The 25233-nt window shown below is 36.5% G+C and overlaps 5 protein-coding genes and 2 non-coding genes across 7 annotated transcripts; 1 reads left to right on the forward strand and 6 right to left on the reverse strand.

The window, feature by feature from the left end:
- LOC8279506 lies at positions 1–3374 on the forward strand. Its single transcript, XM_002519019.4, has one exon. It carries the CDS (start codon positions 229–231, stop codon positions 3121–3123), a length of 2895 nt encoding a protein of 964 aa, XP_002519065.2. The 5' UTR covers positions 1–228; the 3' UTR covers positions 3124–3374.
- Positions 3375–4100: 726 nt separating this feature from the next.
- LOC8279505 (callose synthase 11) lies at positions 4101–10841 on the reverse strand. Its single transcript, XM_048373970.1, has 2 exons — positions 5046–10841; positions 4101–4448 (listed from the first exon to the last, which is right to left on the reverse strand). Exon 1 carries the CDS (start codon positions 10378–10380, stop codon positions 5059–5061), a length of 5322 nt encoding a protein of 1773 aa, XP_048229927.1. The 5' UTR covers positions 10381–10841; the 3' UTR covers positions 4101–4448; positions 5046–5058.
- On the reverse strand, positions 7330–7409 carry LOC125370231. The gene has a single exon (XR_007216205.1). It is a non-coding gene; the product is annotated as a small nucleolar RNA J33 (small nucleolar RNA).
- Positions 10842–11731: 890 nt separating the features above from the next.
- LOC8275579 (pentatricopeptide repeat-containing protein At2g33760) lies at positions 11732–14359 on the reverse strand. The gene has a single exon (XM_015719056.3). It carries the CDS (start codon positions 14271–14273, stop codon positions 12516–12518), a length of 1758 nt encoding a protein of 585 aa, XP_015574542.2. The 5' UTR covers positions 14274–14359; the 3' UTR covers positions 11732–12515.
- Positions 14360–14850: 491 nt separating this feature from the next.
- On the reverse strand, positions 14851–14933 carry TRNAL-UAA. The gene has a single exon. It is a non-coding gene; the product is annotated as a tRNA-Leu (tRNA).
- Positions 14934–15333: 400 nt separating this feature from the next.
- LOC8279503 (probable 2-carboxy-D-arabinitol-1-phosphatase) lies at positions 15334–18290 on the reverse strand. The gene is made up of 7 exons (XM_002519016.4): positions 17966–18290; positions 17062–17213; positions 16851–16970; positions 16679–16778; positions 16261–16400; positions 16094–16173; positions 15334–15766 (listed from the first exon to the last, which is right to left on the reverse strand). The coding sequence occupies exons 1-7, from the start codon at positions 18108–18110 to the stop codon at positions 15640–15642; spliced, it is 864 nt and encodes a 287-aa protein (XP_002519062.3). The 5' UTR covers positions 18111–18290; the 3' UTR covers positions 15334–15639.
- A 3264-nt stretch (positions 18291–21554) lies between these two features.
- LOC8279502 (CASP-like protein 1C2) lies at positions 21555–24487 on the reverse strand. The gene is made up of 3 exons (XM_002519015.3): positions 22218–24487; positions 21942–22044; positions 21555–21835 (listed from the first exon to the last, which is right to left on the reverse strand). The coding sequence occupies exons 1-3, from the start codon at positions 22373–22375 to the stop codon at positions 21602–21604; spliced, it is 495 nt and encodes a 164-aa protein (XP_002519061.1). The 5' UTR covers positions 22376–24487; the 3' UTR covers positions 21555–21601.
- Between the last annotated feature and the right edge of the window lie 746 nt (positions 24488–25233).

The following is a 25233-nucleotide window of genomic DNA, read 5'->3' on the forward strand; positions in this document are numbered from 1 at the left end:
AGTTTTGCACTCACTGTCCACGATGATGACATGGCATGGCGAGTATCTGTCTGCTATCATCGCTGCACTTGCAAGCAGAACGTATGCAGTGCCACGTCAGCGTGGTTTTGAAATGCATATTCGGGTCGGATTTAGTGGACAAACACCCGAGAAAATACACCTATAAGACATAATCAAGACCGGAGCGTCGATACTGACGGGACCCTTCTTCAGAGAAGGAAAAAAAAAATGGGGGAAACCAGTTCCACTCCTCAATTATCTCCATTACAGAAATGTAATAACAAAAGTTCCCTTTTGGACCCTTCAAAAACCCTAAAATTCTCTTTCACTGCTCTCTTTCTCTCCTTCTATTTCCTTCTCCTCACCACCACAGCAGCAGCAACAACGCCAATTTCGCCTTCAAATTTCCTTTCATATTACACCCAACACTGTAACGACATCGTACCAGAATCCCCATCCACCAATACTCACATTAACTTTGCTCTCGGCCAAGACAAAACCCTACATTTTGACATTGCTTATTTCACCGGCGGTAACCAAATCCTACCCAACAAAAACGCCACTCAGAACGCTGTTGTTCCGCTCTCGTTTCACCCAAAAAGAAGTACCATTTATTTTACACAAATACCTCATGTCGTTATCCTACAAGCAACTCTCAGATTCCACTTCCCAGTTCACTTCAATTCCCGTAATTTGAGGGAAATCAGATTCCGGCCGCCTCGAATTCCGGTTCGATCAAGGTCTTTAGATTTTGAGCTTTATGGGCTTTGGTCAATGGAGACTGGGAAGCTTTGTATGGTTGGATCTTCTAGATCGAGTTTTTCGAATTTGGGCGGTGTTGTAAGTTCTTTTAACAATACTAATGTTGTCTTAAAGCTTAAATATCCTGTTGTTTTCAGTAATGTTAGTAGTTTGATTAGTGGGGTGTTAGAGAGTGTTAACGATAAGAGTAGTTTGGGTTATTTTGAGCCTATTTCTATTTTGGGTATACCGCATTTTGGTGAATATAACTATACACTGATAAATAAAGGTAACGATAATGTGTGTTTTGAAGGAAATGATAGAGGCAATGATAATTTACATTTAGAGTGGCTAGATCCTAGTACTTGTTTAACTCATTTATATAGGTTTGCTAGGAATTTGAAATTGGAGTATGGGAAGGATTGCCACCGCAATGGCAGTGGTAGATGTAATCCTTTTGGCGGGGATTCTGGGATTTTGCCTAAATTTATGACGATTCAAGGAATTAGATGTGAGCGTGGAGGGAATGGTGGAATTCGACTTCTGATAGGGTTTTCAAACTCTGTTTATTATGGTCATGGACCTTTTGGTTATGAAAGAGTTTTTGATCCCCATACAATGTTTATTGGTGAGGGAGTTTGGGATGAGAAGAAAGATAAGCTCTGTGTGGTTGCATGTAGAGTTTTGAAGTTAAAGTATTCATTAGTTAATGCTTCTGTTGGTGATTGCTCGATTCAGTTGAGCTTGTGGTTCTCTAAAACCTTGACAATTAGAGAAAGAAATACTGTTGTTGGGCAAATTTCAAGCGGGATAGCTGTGAATGAGACAGGGTATTTTGATAGGATTGGATTTCATGGTTCTGGGAATATGATCAGGGGACTTACGGGTTTGAAATATAAGTATACTATGCTTGACAGGGTAAATAAGTTTTGTCCAATAAAGAAGACCATGAGAGGTGCTGCTGGAAAGGCATACCCTAATGCTTATTCCACAGATATGAGATTCCTTATGTCAGTGAGAAATGTTAAAGGACAAATAGCACAAGGTTTCTCATCCCCATTGTTTGTAGGTGATCAGCTTTTGGAGCCTTATCGAATGAACGACAACCACAGCGGTCTTGTAAATATTAGCTATTCAATGACCTTCACAACAAGCTCTGATTTTCAATTGGGAGATAAGCTTTTATCAAATGCATCGGTAGAAATATCTGCTGAGGGGACATATGATAAGGAGACTGGTGTCCTGTGCATGATAGGTTGTTCACATCTGACATCGGATGACGAAAATTCTGCAAAAGATAGTTCAGTGGACTGTGACATTCTGGTCAATATTCAGTTTTCTCCATTGAATGCAAAGGGTAGGGATAACACCAAGGGAACCATTAAAAGCATGCGGGGAAAGATGGATTCTCTTTACTTCAGGCAACTTGAGATATCTTCTAACTCAATTTATAAGAGCCAAGCTACAGAATCCATATGGAGAATGGATATGGAGATTACTATGGTTTTGGTTTCTAATACTCTTGCCTGTGTCTTTGTGGGGTTGCAACTCTATCATGTGAAAAAGCATCCTGATGTGCTACCCTTCATTTCCTTTGTGATGCTTATTGTTCTTACACTAGGTTATATGATACCTCTATTGCTAAACTTTGAAGCCTTTTTCATAGGAAATCATAACCGGCAGAACATTTTTCTTGAGAGTGGTGGATGGCTTGAATTAAATGAGGTTTTAGTACGGGTTGTAACAATGATAGCCTTTCTCTTGCAATTTCGTTTATTCCAACTTAGTTGCTCTGCGAGGTACACTGATGGAAGGCACAAGAGTTTGTGGGTTTCTGAGAAAAGAGTTCTTTATTTGTCCTTACCTCTGTATATAGGTGGTGGGTTGATTGCTTGGTACGCTCATCAATGGAGGAATTCCTACACGAGTCCATATTTACGGCCCCGCCATATTGCTTACCAGCAGCATTATCAGTGGAAAGACATTAAATCTTATGGTGGTTTTATTCTGGATGGATTTTTGCTTCCACAGATAATGTTCAATGTATTCTTGAACTGTAAAGAAAATAGTCTAGCCTCTTCCTTCTATGTTGGGAAAACTATTGTCCGTTTGCTGCCCCATGCATATGACCTCTATAGGGCTCATAGTTCTTCCTGGTCCCTTGATTTATCCTACATATATGGGAGTCACAAGCATGATTTTTATTCCACTACATGGGATATCATTATTCCATTTGTTGGTCTGCTATTGGCTGCCTTCATTTACTTGCAGCAGCGATTTGGTGGCCGTTGCTTCATTCCCAGGAAATTTAGAGAGACGTCTGGATATGAAAAGGTACCTGTAGCAAGTAGTGAGGAAGTGCGAGTGGAAGCGGGACACTGAAGATTTAATAGTTTGTATAGTGTATATCGCATATGATGCAGGTCAAATAGTTCTCTTGTCTTAATTACTTTGTGGGTACAGAGTTCATGTTTGTCTTAATATTCTGGAAATATAGGATCCCTTGTCCATATCCCCTGATATTCTTTATCCTGTTAAAAGCTGTTAGCATCTACATTTTAGAAATTTGAGATAAAGTTTTATGTTTTAGTCTATCTATGAAACATTTTCCACTATACATATGTCATTTCCCAGATTATTATTTTTTTAGAAATGTGGCAGATATATGAATTGTGGTATTTCCATATGGTTGTTATACTTGTTCAGAAAATTAAATTACATTCTGCATGACAGACAGCGACATGCTCACTGTCATATTCAAATGTCGATGTCGTCTGAAAATTCTTATGCTTGTGTTAGCTTTGTAGAAGAAGATGGTTATGAATGTTGTGCGCACTGCAATATAGTTGTGTACTCTGCAGATTGAAACTAGGTTTTGCAATGCTTGCAGTCTTGGAGCTCCTAGAAGCTATGCTATCTTTTGCGAGATCATTTTATGTTCAGCCGATTTCTTTTTCTTTTTTTCCTTTTATCACTGTGCATGCTTAGAGCTTTAATATCCCCAAAATGGGGAAAGAGTGGAGTGCCTCAGATCATTTGGCTAGCATCTCTGGTGCAGACATAAAGATTGGCTGTAATTTCTCAAATTATATTGGTTGAGGAGACTGCAATGGATGCGAAAATAACAAATTTTGGCTATTCAAGACTCATCTTCTTTGGATGTGATTGTAAATTTCTTAACTATTTAACTTAATTTAACGGGGTTGCTCATCTAATTTGTCCCGAGAGGAATGGTAAGTCACCGACATTGAAAATCTAACTTTTAGTTAAATCCAACACCAAAATGTTTAGGTACCATTTGACCTTCGAACATTGTGCATTACTGAGCAGTGCAGATTCAAAATATTAAGAGCTGCTGATTGCTGAAACAAAGATTAATATATTCACATGTGGCAAAGCATAGTTAGTGGCTGAGAGCGTAGCAAATATCATCAGCAACTGCTTTTAACAAGGAAGGACTGAGCTACAACATATGAACAAATATGTACATAACCATAAAGTGAATGAATATGGCTAGACCAAAATGCCTGTCAATCACTTTGCAGAACTCTGTACAATAGCAGAAATTGATAACACGTGCCTATCAGACATGGCAGCAAAAGATATAAAGTTGATGGCATTATCATAAGGATCTTCCTTGGAACAATCACTTCGGACAAGGTAGAAGGCAACCGCCTCTTCAGCCAGTGGAATCGGAGTCCAATCGTCTGTCGGGGTTGCAACAAACTTTGTTAGAATCCCATAAATGAGTACTTTTGTATTAATTTAGGAAAGAGGGGGAAAAATGAAATAAAGATAAAGGCAGATTCTATGTGCACACTTTGGTCCTTGAATATTTGTTTATACGTACATGTATGAAATTATATTCTGGCTTTTAAAAGTATAACTAGATATTTGTACTGTATAGGATTAGAATTAGGACAGCACCACAAAAAGTACAAAACAAACCAGCCTGACTATATGCACAGAGGAAGACTATTTACTCAATTCCACAACTCAAAGTTAGCTTAACTGTCAGACCCTCAAATAGCAAATCACAGTATAGTCGGTTGAGACCAGGGTCGTTGGGTACCACAATACGATGACAACAGTCAAAGGATGTGAAACTCGTGTTTGTTATCAGGATCAGTGAGATGAGTGCCTTATTACTACTTTTGTCTTCACTTAATTCAATAATACAGCAAACCACAGACAAAAGCATTAAACAATCAACTCAACCACATAGTTTGAGCTAAAATAAGGTTAAGATGTGATAAAAAGTGAATAACTACAGAATCCAAAATAACGGTTTGGGATAGAAATACCTCGACTCTCCTGTTAATTAGACTTTTTGCCAGTGACAATAAGAGATATCTGGAGGCCCCTGCTGAATGCCTGATTAAATAGGATCCTTGTTTGCATTAACTGGAATCCAGGCAACCATGACAGAAATGCAACAGGAACCATCACAATAATTCCAAACAGCATATCATATAGCCGAGCCAATGAGACCACAGTATCCCACACAATACTGGACTGCAGAAAAGGTTTAAGTACCTGAGCAATGCATATGAGGCCCCAGCCTGTGGGAATAAATGCCAAAAGGCTGCTGATAAGATCAACATAATTTAAACGAGTCAACTGCAGTAATAGAACTATCACAAGTATTGTAAGCGAAATGACTATAAGCTGCGCTAGCCTATACTTGATATGCTCCTTTGCAGCAAATTTATCCCGAGCATATGCTATGCTGACATAGATTCCAACAGCCGCAACCATGTATATCCATGATAAAAGGTACACACCTATACTGGTGTTTCCATTAGTAATATGCAGATGATATACAACTCCATACTGGAAGAAGAAGAAACGAAGATCTAGTATTATCTCTAATAATTTTCCCCAGAGACCTGTTGTTCTCAGATGGTCTTGCTCCTCATACCACCATGTTTCCCAGCTTTGATCTGCTTTTGCCAGCACTCCCCTATACCATATCCAGTTCATAAAATCCTCGAAGTCATATACAGTCTTTAACCAATCGAAGCCAGAAGGGTTGAACACAAATGGGGACATGATCCATGAAACCACAAGGAACCAGCATGAGATTGTCATGATTATGTAAACAAAAGTACTAGCAGCCAAAGCACTATTGACAGCATATACTGTTAGAATGACTCCAAGCTCAATTGCCTTCACAAAATGGCTTCGAGCAAATAGTCTATAGTTCTCAGCAAAGCTTTTATGCTGCACCACAAAACCACGTCCAGTGGCTCTGTATTTGGCACCTCCATGAAGGATAGTCCGACCAAAATAATGATTGCGAGTTCCCATAGAGAATGTGTAAAAAAGCGAAGCTAGCTGCAACTGCATTGTCAAAAAGTCCCAAATAGCAGGAAGAAAGCCATGCTCAAGAGAGTTTTCCACAACCATTGGGAGGGCAGTAAAGAGGCCTAGCTGGATAATGAACTGCTGATTCAGAATTGTGCCAAAAGCCTTACTGCTACTACTGGACATATAACCCTCAACACCACTGAGGGCAAGATAAAGGCGGCCCCACAGAAAAGCATAAACACTTAGTACCAGAACCATTGTGTTGAAGTAGTACCCCACAGTTGTGTAGTAAAATGAGAGCATACGAAAGAAATCCAATTTGTGGCCCAACCGGTATACATCCCTGCTCAGAACCTGCTCACCATTGCCACTTGCAACCTTTGCCTCAAACATTGCAACCTGATTCAATCCAACATCCCTTCCCTTACCAACCTGGATATATTCATGGTGTGTCACATTGCCACCTCGAAGTGTGCAATTGAATCCGGCAAATATATCCTCGCTGATATTGATCACTCTAGAAGCCTTGCTGATTCCACCTCTAGGAAAGAACCAGAACCTATCAAACACATCTGGATGCCCATAGTGCATTCGTACCTTCAAAGGGTTAGCAAGAACACGCTGACCAAGTGTCACAAAACTTGTTTCCTGAGCAGACATGAACCAAGCAAGTGAGGAAACTGAACCTGTGAAGATATTCTCACGAACACCTAATATGGTTGGTCTCCTAATGCCGTAATAGGTCTTAAATTCCTCCAGCAAATTCCGCATCTTGAGTGCCTCCTCAAAATAATTGTCCTGGTTCATGTCAATGGTCTGGACTGCATCACCACGAGTAAAGATTATGGCATGGTTCTGATTTTCAGGTTTGCCCTCTCCAAGCTTCAATGGACCAGGCAGCCTTATCCGATAGATCTCTACTTCCCTCTGCAACTGCTGATCATACTTTACAAGAACTGAGTAATACTCAACTTCATTCCTCCCCAAGTGAACTTCATCAACATATGCAACTCGAAGGGCCTCGTAGTTTTTCAGCAAATATAAAACCTCCTCAGCACGAGCATCTCCCTTTGCCTTGTGCTGCCCATACACTTGGCAAGACAGCACATAAGTAAATTTCATTAAAGCACTTCCATGCTCAGGCCCTTTAAACAAAAGACTTACACTACTATTTGCTCTGTCAAGTTTACTTGAAGACAGTGGCTTGACTGAGTTTAAACCATCCAAACTGCGGTATTGCCTCGATGAGTGATGAGAAGCGAGTTCTTGTGTTCCCCTCCTTATGTCCATCTCGGAAGCAGAATCCAGATAGGAAAGCATCTTAAGAGCCCTATAGTAATACATCATTCCCCTCACAGTGCGGGCTAATGTCTGACCTCTGTAAGAAGCCCAAAGTCGAAGATCCCTTGACTTTTTCTCCCATATATCTTCATCATCTTCAATTCCCTCTCGGCGCATCCTCTCTATGAAGTTATTCCACTCATCTTCATAGATCTTCTGCAGATAAAAAATGGTAGATATGCCATCTTCATTTGGCCGCCGAAGCATTTCTTTAGGAAAACACACTTCTTCTTCATAATAAGGGGTCAAAACACTAAAAGCCATCATTTTCTCAACATTAGGAGCATGAGGCATGTTCATGAAGAGCGAATTGCTAAAAAAGGCAATACGCCGTCTTGCCTCAATATTCTTTGGGACATTATGCATGGAATCTCTGGAGGTAAGAATTGTTTGCAAACGCCGTAAATTCCTGTTGAAGAACTCATTTTCGGTATCTGGAATCTCAATAGCATTCTCAAAGAGTAACCCTTCATTGGTGGCTGGATTATGGGGGGCTAGACCTTTCTGCCTCAATTGTTCTACAGTCTTCTTTCCCTTTGGAAATTCTCGAACACAAAGCTCATACAAAGCCTGCAATATATTCACTGCCTTGTTAAGATCCTTATTTTGTTCCATCAGAAACTCAACAAGTGATATTAACTTGGAACGGATTCGTTCTAGTGTTTTCATGTGGTAAGCCTCAGTGAACTTCTCAAACTGAATGCTGTTGTCTATCTCATCAAAAAATTTCTCAATAATGGAATGTTCTTCGGTTCCATATCTGACAACTGTAAGAAGTAAATGCTTGATGCTATCATAGGCTTCAATTACAGCACACCGCCTATACTCACTTTTGCTTACTTTTAACCAAATCCACCTATCAGGTGCATCTGCCAGTTCTTGAGCCTGATTGAGGGCAAGCAGTAGCTCATTACATAGTAACACACATGGCCAGCGAATTACCCTGATGTTCCAACAATTAGGTGGCAATTCTAAGAGCTCAAGTTCTTGATCGCTGATTATATCTTCTTCCCGGAAAGTTGTGATGATCTCATTCCATATCAAAGCAAATCTGGTGGCCTCAACTTGGCTTGATTCAATCTTTTTGTAAAGCTGGCCAAGCCCATATCTTAGTTTCAATCTGTGGATTGCGTCACGTAGCTTCTTCACCAGTGTCATCTTAGGACTCAGCAACTGTTCTTCTGGCATGAGATTAAACTGCAAAGCACTGGCAAAGAACTGAAATCTAAGCCGAAGCTGATCAATGTTTCTAATTTCACCCAAGTGTGAGAATAGTCCAATCATTGCACCAACAAAGGAAGAGAAAATAGAATAAAAGATTTGTAAATCCATAAAATATATTAAAACAACAGGCATCCAGATCAAAATAACTCCAATTCTGTTGCTGCCACCGAAAAATGGATGCCAATTGTAAGGGACATTCCCAAGATCCAAAAGAGCCCTTGTTGGGGCAACCAGTGGCCTGATTTGAAGGAAATAACTGAATATAAACTTTGAAGCCAGAACAATAACCCAAAACAATGTATACTTGACATTATTGATGAGCCCTTCCCTCAGTCCACGCCCGACAAAAATCCGCTTATGAAACCACCATGTCAATACATACAAAATACTCCAATCCAACTCCTCAAGTGCATTTCTGATCCAAGGAAGTGCAAAAAGGACCAAAGCCAGCAACTCGGGAATAACATACACAAAGACAGCCTCAAGAAATGTTACAATTCTATCATTTGCCTCGGTAGACCAAAACTGAGCAGAATTCTTTGCACTCCAAATCCTCGCATAAAACACCCCAAACACAACAGTCCATGTTAAAGCAACCAGACACTTTAACACCATCCTCAATCCTAGCAACTTGGTGTCCCTCGAAACCAAGCTGTATTGAGTCCCTGCATCAAGAATAGATTGCAGAAACCTAAGCCCAGCCCAAGTGATAAAACAAGTCAACAACTCAACCTGCACATCACGGTTCTCCAATGCTTGCCATGGATAACGAGTACCTGCCCAAGCAACAATAACACTAGCCTGCAGATACAAAATAAGCAAAACCCATAGCTTATCAAAACTCCTAAACACATTCCAAAACGACCTCTGCTCCACAAACCCAGTCTTGCCAACTCTCTTACTTTTCTCAACCGTAGAGAAGTAATTTCTTCCAAAATTAATAGGCCAACCAAGCTTCCTAAAACACCTCCTACTCCAGAAAAACTCATTCAAATCATCATAGTTCCTCCAAGCAGAATGTGGCTTGGTCCCATTATTACTACTATCAACTTCATCCTTAACAGTTTGATAAAAAGGCATAACAATACACTTCAAAAAAGCACAATCACCAAAAACTGAAGGCATGAATGCCCTACCAGTACTAGGATCGGTCCATTCATCAAGAACTTTATTTAATTCCATCGCCATAAAATGATAAATATAACATAAACACTCAGGCATAAACCTAAGATTCGCAGATTCTCCCCATATTAAAAGATATAAAGCAACATATAGCAGCTGGCGCCTTTGCTCATTACTATTATTACTACGCTTGGCAAGTACAACTTCGGATTTTCTACCAAGGTAAGAGCACCAAGAAGTGTAGTTACCGAGTAACTTAGTCCTGAAACGACGGAGCACTTTTGGGTCGAGTGCGTCCGGTATTGATGGAGGTGGCTGCAGCCGCATTTGTGAGTTGGCTAAGTGAAGCACTAAATGCTCCCTCTGGTTCCTAACATTGTCTCTTTGAAACCCGAAGAGCAGTCCCACCCAGTCCATCAAGTCCATGTGTGGGTCCCATGTCACAAAAGGCGGCCTCGGTAAGTTACTCACGTCCCGTAAGGCGGCTGCTGCTGCTCTCACCTCCGGGTACCGGAGCGAAGGGTGGTCGGATAACAGGTCGTGGATTGGGATTATGTTGTAAATATCTGGCATTGGCGGTGGTGGCGCGTGTGCACCATTTCGAGCGCGTGGAGGGACTACTGGTCCTGGTCTTAGACTCATGGTTGTTGTTTCGGCTTTATTTTCACTCTCAAGATGTTTTTGTTGCTGTTTTCATTTCAGTTCGTCTTCGGGCTCTGTTTTGGTATCACTAAGGTTTTCGTGAAGAAGAAAAAGGTCAAAAGGAAGAGGCGACTTTGAAGTGATCTTTAAGGACAGTAAAAGAGCATTAAACCAAAGCTAACACACTGTGATAATAGCAACAGATCAGTTTTTCCTCCGGATAATACTTTTGATTTTTTAAAAGTGGGAAGTACAGAGGTTTTTCTTTTTCTGTTTTGTTTTCTTTTAGCATGCAACGAAATGGTGGGAACTTTGACCACGCGCGACTGAAGGAGTGAGGAACACCGAGTAATAAGTGGGATGGGGTGAGCCCCACGATACTCAAAATATCAATTATATCTTGAAGAAAAATTCTATGTAGAAACAGAAAAGACGCAACATTACGTTACGTTACAATGATGCATTGAATATGCTCCACCAAAACGGCGCTGTTTTGTCTATCCTACTGTCGATATCTATAAATTATAGACGTTAAGAATGTCTGAAAGTGCTACAGTTTTGTGGGGGTAACGCAACCGCAATTAACAAATGCTACGGGTATATGAAAAACGAGGTTTGTTTTTAAGCAAGTGGGTAGCAACCGCGATTCTCTTTTTTAAGTTGTTATGGGCATAATGGCTTTCTTCTGAAAGTGCTTAAATGACCCGCTGATGAGGTAATAATGATCGCATTGAATAAACAGAAGAGATTCTCTGTCTGGTTGTATTTTTCTGTAAGGGATGACTAATTTTAAAATTGAGATTAACTAGTTAGGATCATGTGATCTAGCTGCACTATTTGAACGTCTGCTGCTAACAATGGCAGACAACCGCACATTTCTATGTTTGTCATTATTTAGCAGTAGACAATTAATACTGGTTTTTTTTGTCAAAAAAAAAAAATTAATATTAACCTGTCTAGTATTTTGTAAGATTCAAAGACTGACATTGCATTTTGCATATTAGCCCTTCTCTCTCTCTCTCTCTCTCTCTCGTATTATGTACTATACTTTTCTTTTGAACAACGTGCGAAAACTGAAGCATATACCAGTGACATTTTCTAACTTACCAAGTTCAATAACTGAGCATAAGTTGCCAATCTGTGATACATTCCACAATTGAAATAATTTAATGAACAATTTGGTATCCTATCATTTTATGGTAGGATTGCACTTTTGAAGCATATGAATCTTGAATAGGAACCCCAAGTCAAGTAATCTTGCTCGAGTGAGAGGTTTAGGATTTTGATGTGCTAACTGATGCAGCAACGAGGATACTCTGAATAAGTTATAGTTGAGAGATTGAAGACAAAATTAAAACAAAAGGCATCTATTGGTTGTCGAAAGCTCAAAAAAAGATTGTCTGCTGGACTAACAAGTATCACTCTATGTAGCGACATTTTGTTTTTTGCGGATCTGGAAATCCTAGCTGGGTTTCATATGTAGTACTAGTTCAGGAAGGAGCTAATACTAATGTTTCTCTAGATATTTTAAGTTTCTTACTAGAGTTGAAACTTGTGCCGCCCTGCCATCACAGGTGCCCAGAATCAATGGATGTCCAGCAACAATTAGGTTAACTGGAAGGCACTCGTAAAAGAGGCATCATCCCTGTTCCAAAACTTACCTCCCGAAATGAGATTAGAACTCATCATGGCTAATCTCTTCCAATCACATGACAGTGTAACCTCCCTCATCTGCCCTTTGGATCAAAATCTCTAATATCACCTCGGGGGACACAGTTCCCACTGCCAGATCGTCTCATTATGTAACAGCCGGCCCCATCCATCTCTTCCATCACCAGCACAAAGGCTGCCAATGATGTTGCTTACGTATTATCAAGTTCAATTCCAGAACAACTTTTTGTATGCTTCACTCAGAAGAATTTCGTCTTATCATCTAAATCAAGGATAGTACGAATATTAAAGTATAAGAAGCCAACCATTCTGCGTTAAATGTCAGTACGTTCCTATATTTATCAATATGAAAATTGATGGAGCACCAAAGTAATTGTCTCAGAAGGTGATGTAGAATAGTTCTGGTTATTCTCATCGGTCAAGACTCGAGATACTGTGGAATGCTATGTGCCAAAAGGCATCCATCACCAGAAATCTAGACAAGAACATGAGCCGTCCTTGAAATGGTGGAAACGAATCTTATCCCGAACAATAATTTCTCTATTAGCAATAATTGAAATGTACTTAATTGCCCAATGACAGTCCTCACACGTCCTAAGGTTCTTTACAATCCTGATAGGAGTTTCATGGTTGGTTTTCAATAGCCCAAATGCTATTGCCAGCTTTTCACTGTGATACCTAAGTGCAAATTCTCTTTCTTCCTCTTCCAGTTCATGCATCACTGCCTCAGGTGTTGCTGCATAACCTGCTTCTCTGCATCGCAACATCAGTTCATCCAAATATCGATAGATTTCATTCGTCTCCGGATGGGACTTGTCACCCATACTAAACAAATAAGTTCTGTGAGCAACTTCTATGGTGCTATAGCCGACTTGCTTCTTTACACGTTTTCGGATCATATTGCTTCTAACCATCTCCACTTGGTCCATTCTACCTGCCAAAGCATATATATTTGAAAGCATCACATAGTGACCTGGATTTTCTGGTTCAATGGCTAACAGATGCTCAGCAACTTGTATGCCAAGATCAAAATTCTTATGCATCTTGCAAGCACCAAGCATAGCCGTCCAGATAGCTGCTGCCGGCTCTTTAGGAAGTTCTTCATTAATGAATTTATATGCTTCATCAAGAAGTCCAGCACGCCCAAGCATATCCACGAAGCAAACATGATGCTCCACACCTGGCTTTAAGTGATACTCTTCTCTCATGCTCACAAACACCTGCCAACCTTCTTTAACTATTCCTGCATGAGCACATGCAGATAAAACAGCTACAAATGTAACGCTATTAGGACATGGTCCTCTCCTTTTCATTTCATCAAACAACTGCACAGCTTGTCGACCATGACCATTTGTTCCATATCCAGAAATCATTGCTGTCCAAGTAACAACATTCTTTTCTTTCATTGAATCAAAAACTTCTCTTGCTTTCGTCACAGTCCCACATCTTGTATACATGTTAATCAACGAAGTTCCAAGCACCACATTCAGATCCAAACCATGCCCAATAGTATACTTATGCACCCAACACCCCATACTAAGTGCACCCAACTGAGCACAAGCTGATAACACAATAACAAAAGTAGCAGAATCCGGTTCAAAACCCTCTTCCCTCATTTTCTTAAACAGCCGAATAGCCTCTCTTCCAAAGCCATTTTGCTCATATCCTGAAATAATCGAGTTCCACGACACAACACTTCTTTCACGCATTTTATCAAACACCTTCCTTGCGTTACCCAAATCACCAGACTTCGCATAACAAGCCACTAAAGCCGCCTGGACATAAACATCCAAGCCAAACCCATTAACCAAAACATGTCCATGAACAACTTTACCGAGTTTCAAAGAAGATAAATCAGCACACGATTTTACAATAGACGTGAAAGTATAAGCTGATGGTGAAATGTCAGAAAGAAGCATGCAATTATAGAAGAACAGTGAATAAATGGAGAATTTATGAAATTTAGATGTGGATTTAATGAGGGTGTTGAATAAGAAGGAATCTGGATTTGCAACAGAGAGAAAGATTTGGCGCGTGTAGATAATGGAGCCTGCAGCGCAAGCTAGATTGAGAAGCTTGGTGAGAAGGGATCTGCTGTGACCAGAGCCCGAGACGATAACGTAAGCGTGAACTTGCTGGAGAGGTTTGAGACGCGGTCCTGCTTGAAGAAGGAAGTGGTAGGCTGGGGAATGTGGCAGTTGACAGAATTGTTTGGTTTCCATGAAAGATTTGCCATGAAAGCCTAAAGCAAATGAAAGTTCGATGAGCTAGCTTGCTGTTAAATTTTGGCGGAAAGTTTAAACGCAGCGTTTTTGTTTTCACACTGAAAAATGATTTTTATTCTTTTTTTTTTTTTGTTTTAAGAAAACGAAATAATGTATGTGTTAGGCGAGTCTGGATTTATTTACTTTTTAGTCATATATATTCCATTACTGGGTATTTAATTATCATATAGGTAAAGTGGCCAATTAAATACCCAAAAGAAAGGCAATTAAATTCATTTATATTTTAACAGTAAAGATAAAACATTGAGTCTTAGCATATGGATGTCAAGTATCTATGCCACATTATGGAAAATGCTTTAATTTATTATTATTCTCTTGTTTTTGCAAAATTTGCTGCAGCATCTTTTATTTGGAATAACACTTACAATATTTGTAAACACATAGAAACTCCAATACCTATCAACCTTTTCTCTTCCTTTTTTTCAAAAAATTTGTTCTATAGAAAAAGGAAAAAAAAAAAAAGATTGAATATGTACAAAAAGAGGTGGAAAAATAAACTGAAATTTCAAAGCATTGCAGGCTGTGGGGTTCGAACCCACGCGTACTAATGTACAGAAGATCTTAAGTCTTCCCCCTTAACCTCTCGGGCAAACCTGCTTGACGATTATTACTTCCAAATATAATCTCTTGGTCGTATAATCTGTTTATTATAAACAAGATTAATACGTTTAATATACACTATAGAATTGAGTCACATTCCATACTGCCCGACTTGAAAATAATTTTCTTCCTTGCATCACTATTCAACCGAAGGCCCCCAAAAGCACTTCCATGTTGCGTGATTTGTATCTGGCATTTGTCCTTAGGCATTTTTGCTGAAAACTTGGTTCGGAAAACTTACCCAAGTTTCCAGTCCACACACAAGAAAAGTGCATGCAGAGGAGTGCTAATGAATAAAACGAATACAAACATACAAGACGCATTTTCTATGTCTGACTCTGTTTTATTACCATTAGATGAGAGAGGCACATTCCATTTTATGGTGAGAGTAACAAAGTGAAGCAAAGTAATAAGAAAATAAAGCTAATCATGTTCAAGAAAGGTATTCGGCAAAAGCAATATGTTACAGAAAATGTAGAATATACTTCAGCTAAAGGGTTTACAATGTGTAATTCCTTTTTCAGCTGGAAGCTATGCATGATATATATCAGACCTCAGTTATTCAACTACTTAATCCGAATTCGCAACTCTGAGGTTGGAAATGTAATGCTTCCAACTGCCGGCTCATCATTACTCCATGCTTTGCCCTGTTGCTGTTTCTGATATATGTCCTATTCATCAGAATTGGCTTATTCCTCACCATTCAGTATAGATAGACATGATCAGTGTACATGTGAGCTGTCATATTCAAAGATTGAAGCATTGCTTCTCCTCTTTTATTGATATTGAACACAGATATTCCACCATTATTCACGTCAATTGCCCTGAACCTGAACCGACAGAGGTATATTTAGGGCTCAATGCTTATAAATGCAGTAGAGAAATGTATCATTATCATATCAATCTGAAAATCTTGGGCAATCAGGGATGATTAAAAGCATTGTAGTGTTTGAGTTGCGAAGATTAATACAAAAAAGAAACTGCCAAACCTATTCTAGAAGACGAAAGAAAGTTTTCTCAGGACAAAACTGTAGGATTTGATCTTTTTTAGAAACAATGAACATAAGAATAAAGGGCATTTTAAATTGCTTTGATGCATTTTTCTCTTCCCTTGGGGTATTTTCTAATTCAGGTAGTTTGACAAGATCATCACATACCTCTCTGGGCTAAGCCCCAAAGCTGTGCAGATTAGTGCCCTCAAGATTGACTTGTGTGTTACAACCAAAAAATTTTCACCCTGATGCATAGAGATCCAAGCATGATCACTTCCATTATCATCTTTATAAACACTAATAGTTATAAGAAGGAAAAGTACAGAACTCACAGGTGAAAACAAGATTTCCTTCCAAGCTTCTCTAGCTGTCCCCCACAGTTTACGAACGGGGTAGACGCCATTCACATTAAAATTAGCAGGATCTTCTCTCCATGTTGTATACTCCTTTGGATATTTCTCTCTAGCATCCACTGCCTCCAAATACTGAACGTGATTTAGTCATACTTGAATTGTAGAAAGAATAAAGCTCAACTTGCTAACTGCCAGAAAGAGATTCTCTCAATTAAAATTGATGGGTCTATTCTAAAAGTTTGGCCAAGTACTGAGAAGTCAATATCACATTAAGCTTAAAATGACTAGCTTGATGGATGTGTGTTGCTATGAATATACATGCAAAATTTATCGACTTATAATACAAATACAGTTTTTGATTTCTAAAACTGAAACAAATACAATAGAAGAAATTGACCATTTCTCATGCCTTCAAGAAAATAAAGATGGGCCTCCTTCAGGGAATCCAGGAAAACCAGTGGCTCTTCCCTTTCTTGCCATATGACTTCGGCAGTGGTCTGCTTGAACACCAACGATTATTATTTCGTAAGATGACTGAGAGTTTAACATAGTCATTGTGGCAATCAAACCTTGGCACGAGATATTGGACTAGAAAAGCACCGATCAAAGTGTATCTTTACTAAGGCTTGCCTACACATCTCTGCTTGCCTCACTCCAGTGTCAGTTAAGACAGATAAGTTTGAGCTTCCCTAGATATGTATATAGCAAGAAATAAGTAACCAGAATTTTAAGGCAACTGTAAGATGAGTAGCAAGTTTTATCTGCAGCAGATATACAAACCTGAACTCTACCCTCTAGATTCCAAGAGCTAAGTCCATGCCTCACAAGAGTGACCTTCTTTGATGATGACAACAACTTCTGAGTAAGTGACGTAGTTGCACTTTCAAAACCATATGCACCACCAGTAATGGAAGCATCATTTAGAAGCATCTCTGCCATAAATCCACAACCAAAACTAAATTCAAGTTGGTACAGGCATATCTTAAACATTTCACAGCATTTTGCAAGAGAACTTGATGATTAGGGACAATAAATCATATAATTAAATAACCTTCCTCGCACAGATGGAGGTTGATGTTATACTATGTACTAAAAAATTTATATTCCATTGTCATTTAGACAAAATATGACACTTTGCATTCCTTTCTCAAACATTTTCAACTAGGACATGCTACATTTTACGGAGTTTCTTCTTTAACAAGTATGCGTCTTGCCTTACTGTATTTCCATCAGCTGCATATCATTGAAAATCTAGAAGCTTAGTTAGAATACTGCTGAAACTTTTATCCAATTTCTAGATATGCTAAGGGCGTTGCAAGTAGAACAGAGTCATCCAGTAAAGGAAGAGCCTCTATACCCGCATGCATCATCACAATTCACAAGCAGGTAACAACTTTCTTAAATGACCTTTGAACATTTTTAGACCACTCAGTTCTAATTTTTCACAAATTCTTTGAAATCACAACCCTTTTTTCTATTCAGCGCTGAAATTCTTTATTCAAAACGCCAAAAACCATCAAATAACTCTCTTTCATGGAAAGAACATCAAATGGGTTCTCACTGGTAATCCAAACCAACTCAAAATTAAAGTTTACAAAGCACTTACAGATAAGTTGGTCTATGCATTAACAAGAGGAATCTTAATTTAATAGTTAAAAGAAAAACAGAGAAATGAAAAACTCACCAGTTGCTGAAGGCATATCTGGACTGAAATTTGAGCATTGAATTCCAAGTTTGGTATGGTACTTAACAGGCCTCCTTGAATTAGAAATGGAGTTCAAGCTTGAATAATGAACAGGTGCTTTGAAGGAGAGAACTCCGATAACCATCTTGCTCTGGGAGGTGGTTTGGTTCAAAAACAATTCAAAGCTTATCTGTATATAAAAAGTACTTTTATTTTTTCTTGTTCTGCTTTTACTTCTTTTGTTGTAGTTTCTAGCATTTTTCAGATAGTTTTCTATGTAGATGTGAGGTAAAATTATTGACCGTGGACTATCACAGCTGGTGACCATCAGATGGTAGGGACATTGCAACCTGTGTTGATTTTGTGGAGAACAGTTGCCCTGACAAGTGATTTTTGTCCTCACATTCAGATTCATCTTGTGGATATGCCACCATGGAACTGGAAGATTCAGGGATAGCTTTCTAATCATTAAGACGTGTTTGGTTGGGTTAAGTGTAAACCAAAAAGAGCTGTTCTTTTGGTGACAATACTAGTACAAACCAAACAGTGCTTATTTCCCTTTTCCGCTTAAAGTTGGAGTGAATAGATAATTGGGAAAAGGTTCATTTCTACCCCTAAATTTTAATGCAAAGAGCAGATTAGCCCTTAAACTATCTTTTGGCGCAATTATACTCTTAATCTTTAAAAAAACTGTAATTTAAATCCTTACTTATAATAGAAAAATAAACACTGCTACTAAAGATGATGTGACTAATAAACTAATATATTCTTTTAATTAATTAAATAAAAGTACATGGAAACATTAAAAGAATATTTTTTCTTCTTCTTTTATAAGTTAGTTTCCTGCAATAGGTAAGAAATAAAACAAACAAATAATCTTAGTGCTGTTGAAAATGAGAACACAAAAATGAAGAAAAAAAATAAAAAATATATAAAAAAATGAAAACATCTTTGGCCATCAATTGTCCCATTCTCACCTGGGAAGAAACTAAAAAGAATATTTATACAGAACTATAATTCAATTGCTATTGAAAATGGAAACCAAACAATGCCACTAACAAAATATTATTATTTTAGAAATATACTTTATTAACACTAAATGCATAAAAACAATAGAAGATAAAACCTGAAATATGGAAAAAATATATGAGAGGGTGAGATCAAAGATTTATTGGGTGCAAGTGTTAAACATAATTTTGCAGTAATAGAAGCCATGATTGGGATTGATTGCATGCCTGGACTAGTTTTTCTCTAACCATGGACTATAAGCCGGAGGTGAGGGAGCTAATGGCTACTTTGGAACAATGTGTTTGGGATTATTTACAGCGTTAGCCATGGGATGATGTAGGTAGGAGGAGAGGGAAAGAGATTTTTTTTTTTTTTTAAGGGAAAAATATATTTTAAATGAATTAATTAAAAAATATATTAGTCTAAGGACCCACAATTAGCAACATCATCTTTAACGCTATAAGCATGAGTGTTCAGTTTGACAAGACGTAGAGTATTGCTGAGAATTAAAACTACGAATCCAACCTATGATTTCGAAAAGTTGGTTTTGACGGAAAAAGATAAGCTGCCCGCCGAATTAAAATAATAACTTTATAATTTTTGTGTCCAATTAAACAATAAATTGTTAAATTTTATAATTTTAAAAAAAATAATAATATCAATTATATTGCTAGTAATACTAAAATTAATTAATAATTATTTTTAAAATAACTTTTATATTAATAAAATGTTTACAATTTTAAAAAACCTTAAACATGACATTAAAAATATAATTAATTTACTATTATTTGTCTCTAATTAAACTATCAAATTCATGTCTTAGTTGTTATATTTTGTTTATTACTTATTTGATAAATACTTAAATTAATAATAATCAAACTTACTAATTATTTAATAAACAGCTTTGTTGAAAGACTAATAGCATAATTGTGCCAAAACATAGTTTAAGAGTTAATCCAGTCTTCATGCTAAACATTAAGGGTAAAAATGCACCTCCTCCCTAGATAATTCACCCATATTATAACTTTTTCACCTTTTCACCCACCATTTTATCAAAAGTGACTATTTCTAGCCCTAAACTAGCAACTGCGTCACAAATTCATATTTAGTCATTAAAAATACAATATATTGTATACATTGTATAGAAAATCCCAGTAGGAAGTAGGAAGAATGGAGTGCTGGAATGGCACGCTTTCTTCCACTAGGTTGATCATTTGTTCCCACAGTACTAGATTGCGAGGAGAAGCACTTATAAATCTAAAAATTATAATAGTGGCAACAAAAAGATTTTGTTGAACCCTCCACTTTTTCTCTTTCTTCTCTACTTTTAACGACGAATTTATACAAAGTGAAGGCTAAAATTGAAGAATTGAATTTATACCAATCTTTTTAATTCATATCTAATTTTCTTATAAACTTTAATTTGTACATATGCTTTCTCAATTTCTTTGGGTTGTACCCAATCTCTTTATAAATTTCGATTTGTGCTTAAATCTCTTCTAACAAAACAAATTAATACTCAAAATTAGAATTATTACTAACAAGGATTTTGAGACTTCTAATGAGCCCTGTTAATTTCTCCATTATTTGCACAGCCGGGTCATCGTTTTCAGGAACATTAAGTGAAAATGAAACTTGAGGGAACATAAGGTATATTAATAAAAGATCTATAATTTTTCTTTTAAATAAAAATTAACAATCTACGAGAAATATATATATATCAATATCAAAAAATCAAGAATTATGATGTTGTCAATAAAAAGAAAAAAAAAATATAAAAGCGAACAGAAGCAATAATCTAATTGCACAAATTAGAGGGTGAATAAGACAATGACGATGATAATGATCACGATGGGTGAAGGGAATATGAATGTTGGCGAAAAGGCAAGAAATTAGCAAAGCTGGGTTTCTTAATGCAAGAAATGGGATATTACTTGTAGGATTATTTATTAAAAAAAAGGTTGAATTTTGTAGTCTCTTTTTTCTGTTGATTTTTTTCTTTTGTTTGGTTTGATTTTAGATGAAGAGTTTTTGGTGTTTGCTGGGTTGTAAAAATATCAAAATTTTAATTAAATTTTGTTATGATTTTGATTTAATTAAAATTTAAATGATGAGAAAATTTGATTTTTTATTAATTTCTCTATACAATATTATGTAATTGAAAGGATTAACGTGCTTTATATTGAAATTAATTTCCATGCATTGGCGACAGGTTAATATATATATATATATATATATATATATATATATATATATTAGCCATTCTTAGAAAGCATGTGGATTAATGACTCAAAAAAGTTTAAAAATGATTAAAATGGCCATTGTGTCCAAGTATAGGGAATAAATCGGCATTTAAGCCGTAATTTTTCATTTAATCATTTGTTTAGGGAAAAAAATATTAAATGGAAGTGTTTGTGATTTGGTAATGTTGTGCGTTAAATAGTGTTGTATACTAATTTTAGGTTTGTTATTAGCACGAATTTATATTTCTAAGAAATTTTAAATTTATTTGTAAATTTTAAAAATATTAAAAATTAGTAAGAACATCCATGGTATGAATACGTAGAAGATAAGTAGTACATGGGAGAGAAAAAAAAGAACTATTTTCATTGTACATAGTCCAGCCATTTAAGGTTTTACAGCAAAAATGGGAGTGAGTACCGCATGAAGGGAGCAAAGAAGAAGCATAAAGTAAACTATTGCAGCAACAAAACCAGCGACAAGAGCTATGATTGCTTGGTCACAGAACTTTGGAACTTGTCCACAAACAGGTAGCCAACCAGCATGACTGTTTCCCTTTTTTCCCACTTGAGCTATTGCCAAGGCAGCTGAAATGCTTGAGGTCAGCAGCACTGTTGTCACCTGTACAATTATAATTGTCAAGCAAAGTCCACTCGGATTTACAAATCCCATTTAAGGAGGAAAAAGAAAAGCACAATTTGTAGAATGTCAAAAACAAGAAAATCACCATATCAAGGATGACAATTAAGCGACCAAGGAGGCCTTTAGACCAGAGAAAGATAACTATGATGGTATAGACACTCGCAATTCCTTCCGCAATCACGAAATACCTATATAACATTCCTCTCTTTAGCAACTGATAAAAAGTATAACAGTGCTGATAAATTTTGATGGAATGGTACTGGAGGATTTCTCCATAATTATTGACGAGTTTGAGCTTCAAAAAAAGAAGAGCAAACTAACCTAAAACAAGATGAGATATATAGAGAAATTAAACACTTACTTGAACGCAGGTGTGTTGTTGTATTTGGCACTGAATGTTAAGTTCAATACTATAGCAGAATCGTGGCTCCTGATCATGACAATAACGGCAACTACGGTGGCTGCTAAGGCCAAGAACCTTAGGATGGTAGAGAAAACCTTCTTGAGTTCCACAGCCATAGTTAAGGAGTTTGCTTACTTTCTTGATGAACACAGAGTTGCAGAATGCTCAGAAGATATAAGTATGAACTAAAACTGACAGGACTGATGAGGTGTATTTGGCGTTAAACTGCCAATTGCCAAACAATGTATTGTTTGGTAACCGGTAAGTGTACGAAATCAAAGTCAAATGCAAGAAAGGGAAGCTCATAATATATTATAAAGAAATAATATTGGACTCTGTTCAATCACTGTCGCTGGAGATAATTCTTTCTTTAATGTTTCTTTTTCTTCTTTTCAGATTTCTCAAAGTGAATTAGGTGCTAAAACAAAAGAATGAATAAGAGAGTTAGCTGCGTGGTGAATTTGGAAAATTAGCAACAATTATCAGCGATCTGTTAAACTGCCCTCCCCAAGCTGTAAGAAGGTTGCCTTTTCTTGGTTTTATCTGCAACATAGGAGCACAAAGAATTACATTGATGGAAGCATCGAGTATACTACTTAGATGCAACTTGCAAGATTTAATTTGGTACACAATAATTTGCATGTCTAAACCAATTTGGCAGCACTTCAAAATTTATTTATTTGAAATATTAAAAGTTACGACCTATAGAATAATCTACGGAGATGACTATTATTGTCTGTGTTGGTACTAATTCTTGTCTGTATAAAGTAGGCTCTTAAATTATGACAATGACAGGAGCTTAATTTTGAAAACAGCAAAAAACAGAAAAAGGAAAAATGGTTGACGCTGGGCTGGATTGCATATTCAAATTCCTCATGTAACCATTGACAAGAAGCCTAATCTCAACTTTTGACTGACTCGGGCGCCAGCAAGCATTTTGCCGGGCCATCCTCATATCGATCAATAGAACCGACAACATTCGACTTAATCCTCGTCGGAATAGGTTTATCTGAATCAATAATCACTGTTGCAGCTAGCGCTTCAAGAAAATGTGTACCACACATCGACCAAAACAACTTCTTCTCCTCTCTCAATCCTAGACCTCGTTTCTTTCCTTAATTCAAATTCAGTCCCCACAGCGCCGTCGCCGCAAACACCAGACTCTGATTTTACTGTCATAACACATCGAAGCAGGATACAAGTATAGATGTGAATATTGTTTGTGATGAGAACAGGAAATTATGCGACAAATACACTTATTAACCCAAATGGCCAAAATCCACTTCTGACGTCACCTCTGTTCGGAATCGCAACAACCCAAGACTTAAAATCTCGACCCTCAACTTCAAACGCTCCTAGTTGAATCAGACAACAATCTTTTTTCACCTTCATCTCCACTATTGCACATAGTAGCTGAACTCAGTTCAAGATCAATTTGAGTGTCCTATGATGGTGGTGCTGGTGGTTGTGGAGGAACTTGGAGGGAAAATAGAGAGGTCATGGCGAGGAAGATTATTGTTTTTGTTCTTAGCAGCAATAGTTTTGAGTGATTTATTGCCATTCGTTTAAGGATTCAGTGGCCTCTGCACCTTCCATATTTTTCTTCCTCGATTCGCGATGTCGTTCAAGAATAGAAATTTGGAGTGTGCAATAAGAAAGGAGCCAAGAGAGGGAAAGTCTTGACATTAACTTCACATGGTGTTTTCTTTTGCAATCTGGAATGGATAACAATAAAAAATTTTAAAAGTGATATAATGGTGTTTTTTGAAATCTCATAGAGTGTTGAGTATATGATAATAGTATAAATAAATATCCAGAGAGATAGCTGAAATTAAGTAGTCTGAAATTGACTGAATTATATGGATACAGATTTAACCTAAAACCATGTGTACGAGGTTTGAGATTTCGGGTCTTTTCATTAGATTTTCTAGCAGCTTTTGGGGAAGCTACTTCCTTAAAGCCCTGTTCTTTTAACCTGATTTCGGGTCTTGTCTTGTCTTGTTTTTTTTTCTTTTTGTTGCCTTTGATATTAATAAAGCTTATTTGTAAAACCAGTAATATATTGTTGTTGGCATTATTTGTACCAAATTTTTGAAAGTTGAAATGGATATTAACAATATCTGAGTATGCTCTTGCCTATATTTCTCTTTTCAAATTTCCAATAGCAATAAAATTTTGTATTATATATATATATATATATATATATATATATTTTTTTTATATTTAAATTTTTTTCTGAAATGTGTGCTTAATTTTTTATATATATAATTTTTATTTTGATATGTGTAATTTTATATCTTTATATAGAATTTAAGTTTATGTGTAATTTTATAATTTTTTTATTAATTTATTGATTAATAAGTTATATTTCTAATTAAATACTCATTCTAATCCTAATAAATAACATATTAATAATAAATTACATTTCTAATTAAATAATAATTATTTTAAAAAATATCATATTCATTATACTCTAATATTATATCAGCTAATAAATTAGTCTTTTAATTAGATAATAATTCTAATTATAGAAAGTTTAAGTATTATGTTTACTAATTTCTAATTTTAGAAAAAGGTAATATCAATATATATATTAATTTTATATATTAAAATTAATAAATAAATATTTTAAGATAATTTTATATTCTTCTACTAATAAAATTTAAAAATTAACAAAATTTAAGAATAATTAACTATTATTATTTTAAAATATTATAAATTAATATTAAATATTTAAAATATATTTATAAATTTATTTTATAATTAAAATAATAATAATAATAATAATAATTGTGCAATATATAAATAAAAAACTAATTATTACAAATCAACTTATAAAAAAAAAAAAAAGTAGAGAAGATAGACCAAAATACAATTTTTTTTTATCAAAGGAAGCACCGCTAGCCATATTAATTTTATAATTTTTATGTTATAAGTAGGCTTAAATTATAATTCTTTAAAATATTAAAAATAT

Source organism: Ricinus communis, chromosome 5 (assembly GCF_019578655.1).
Source record: "Ricinus communis isolate WT05 ecotype wild-type chromosome 5, ASM1957865v1, whole genome shotgun sequence".
Classification (NCBI taxonomy): Eukaryota; Viridiplantae; Streptophyta; class Magnoliopsida; order Malpighiales; family Euphorbiaceae; genus Ricinus; species Ricinus communis.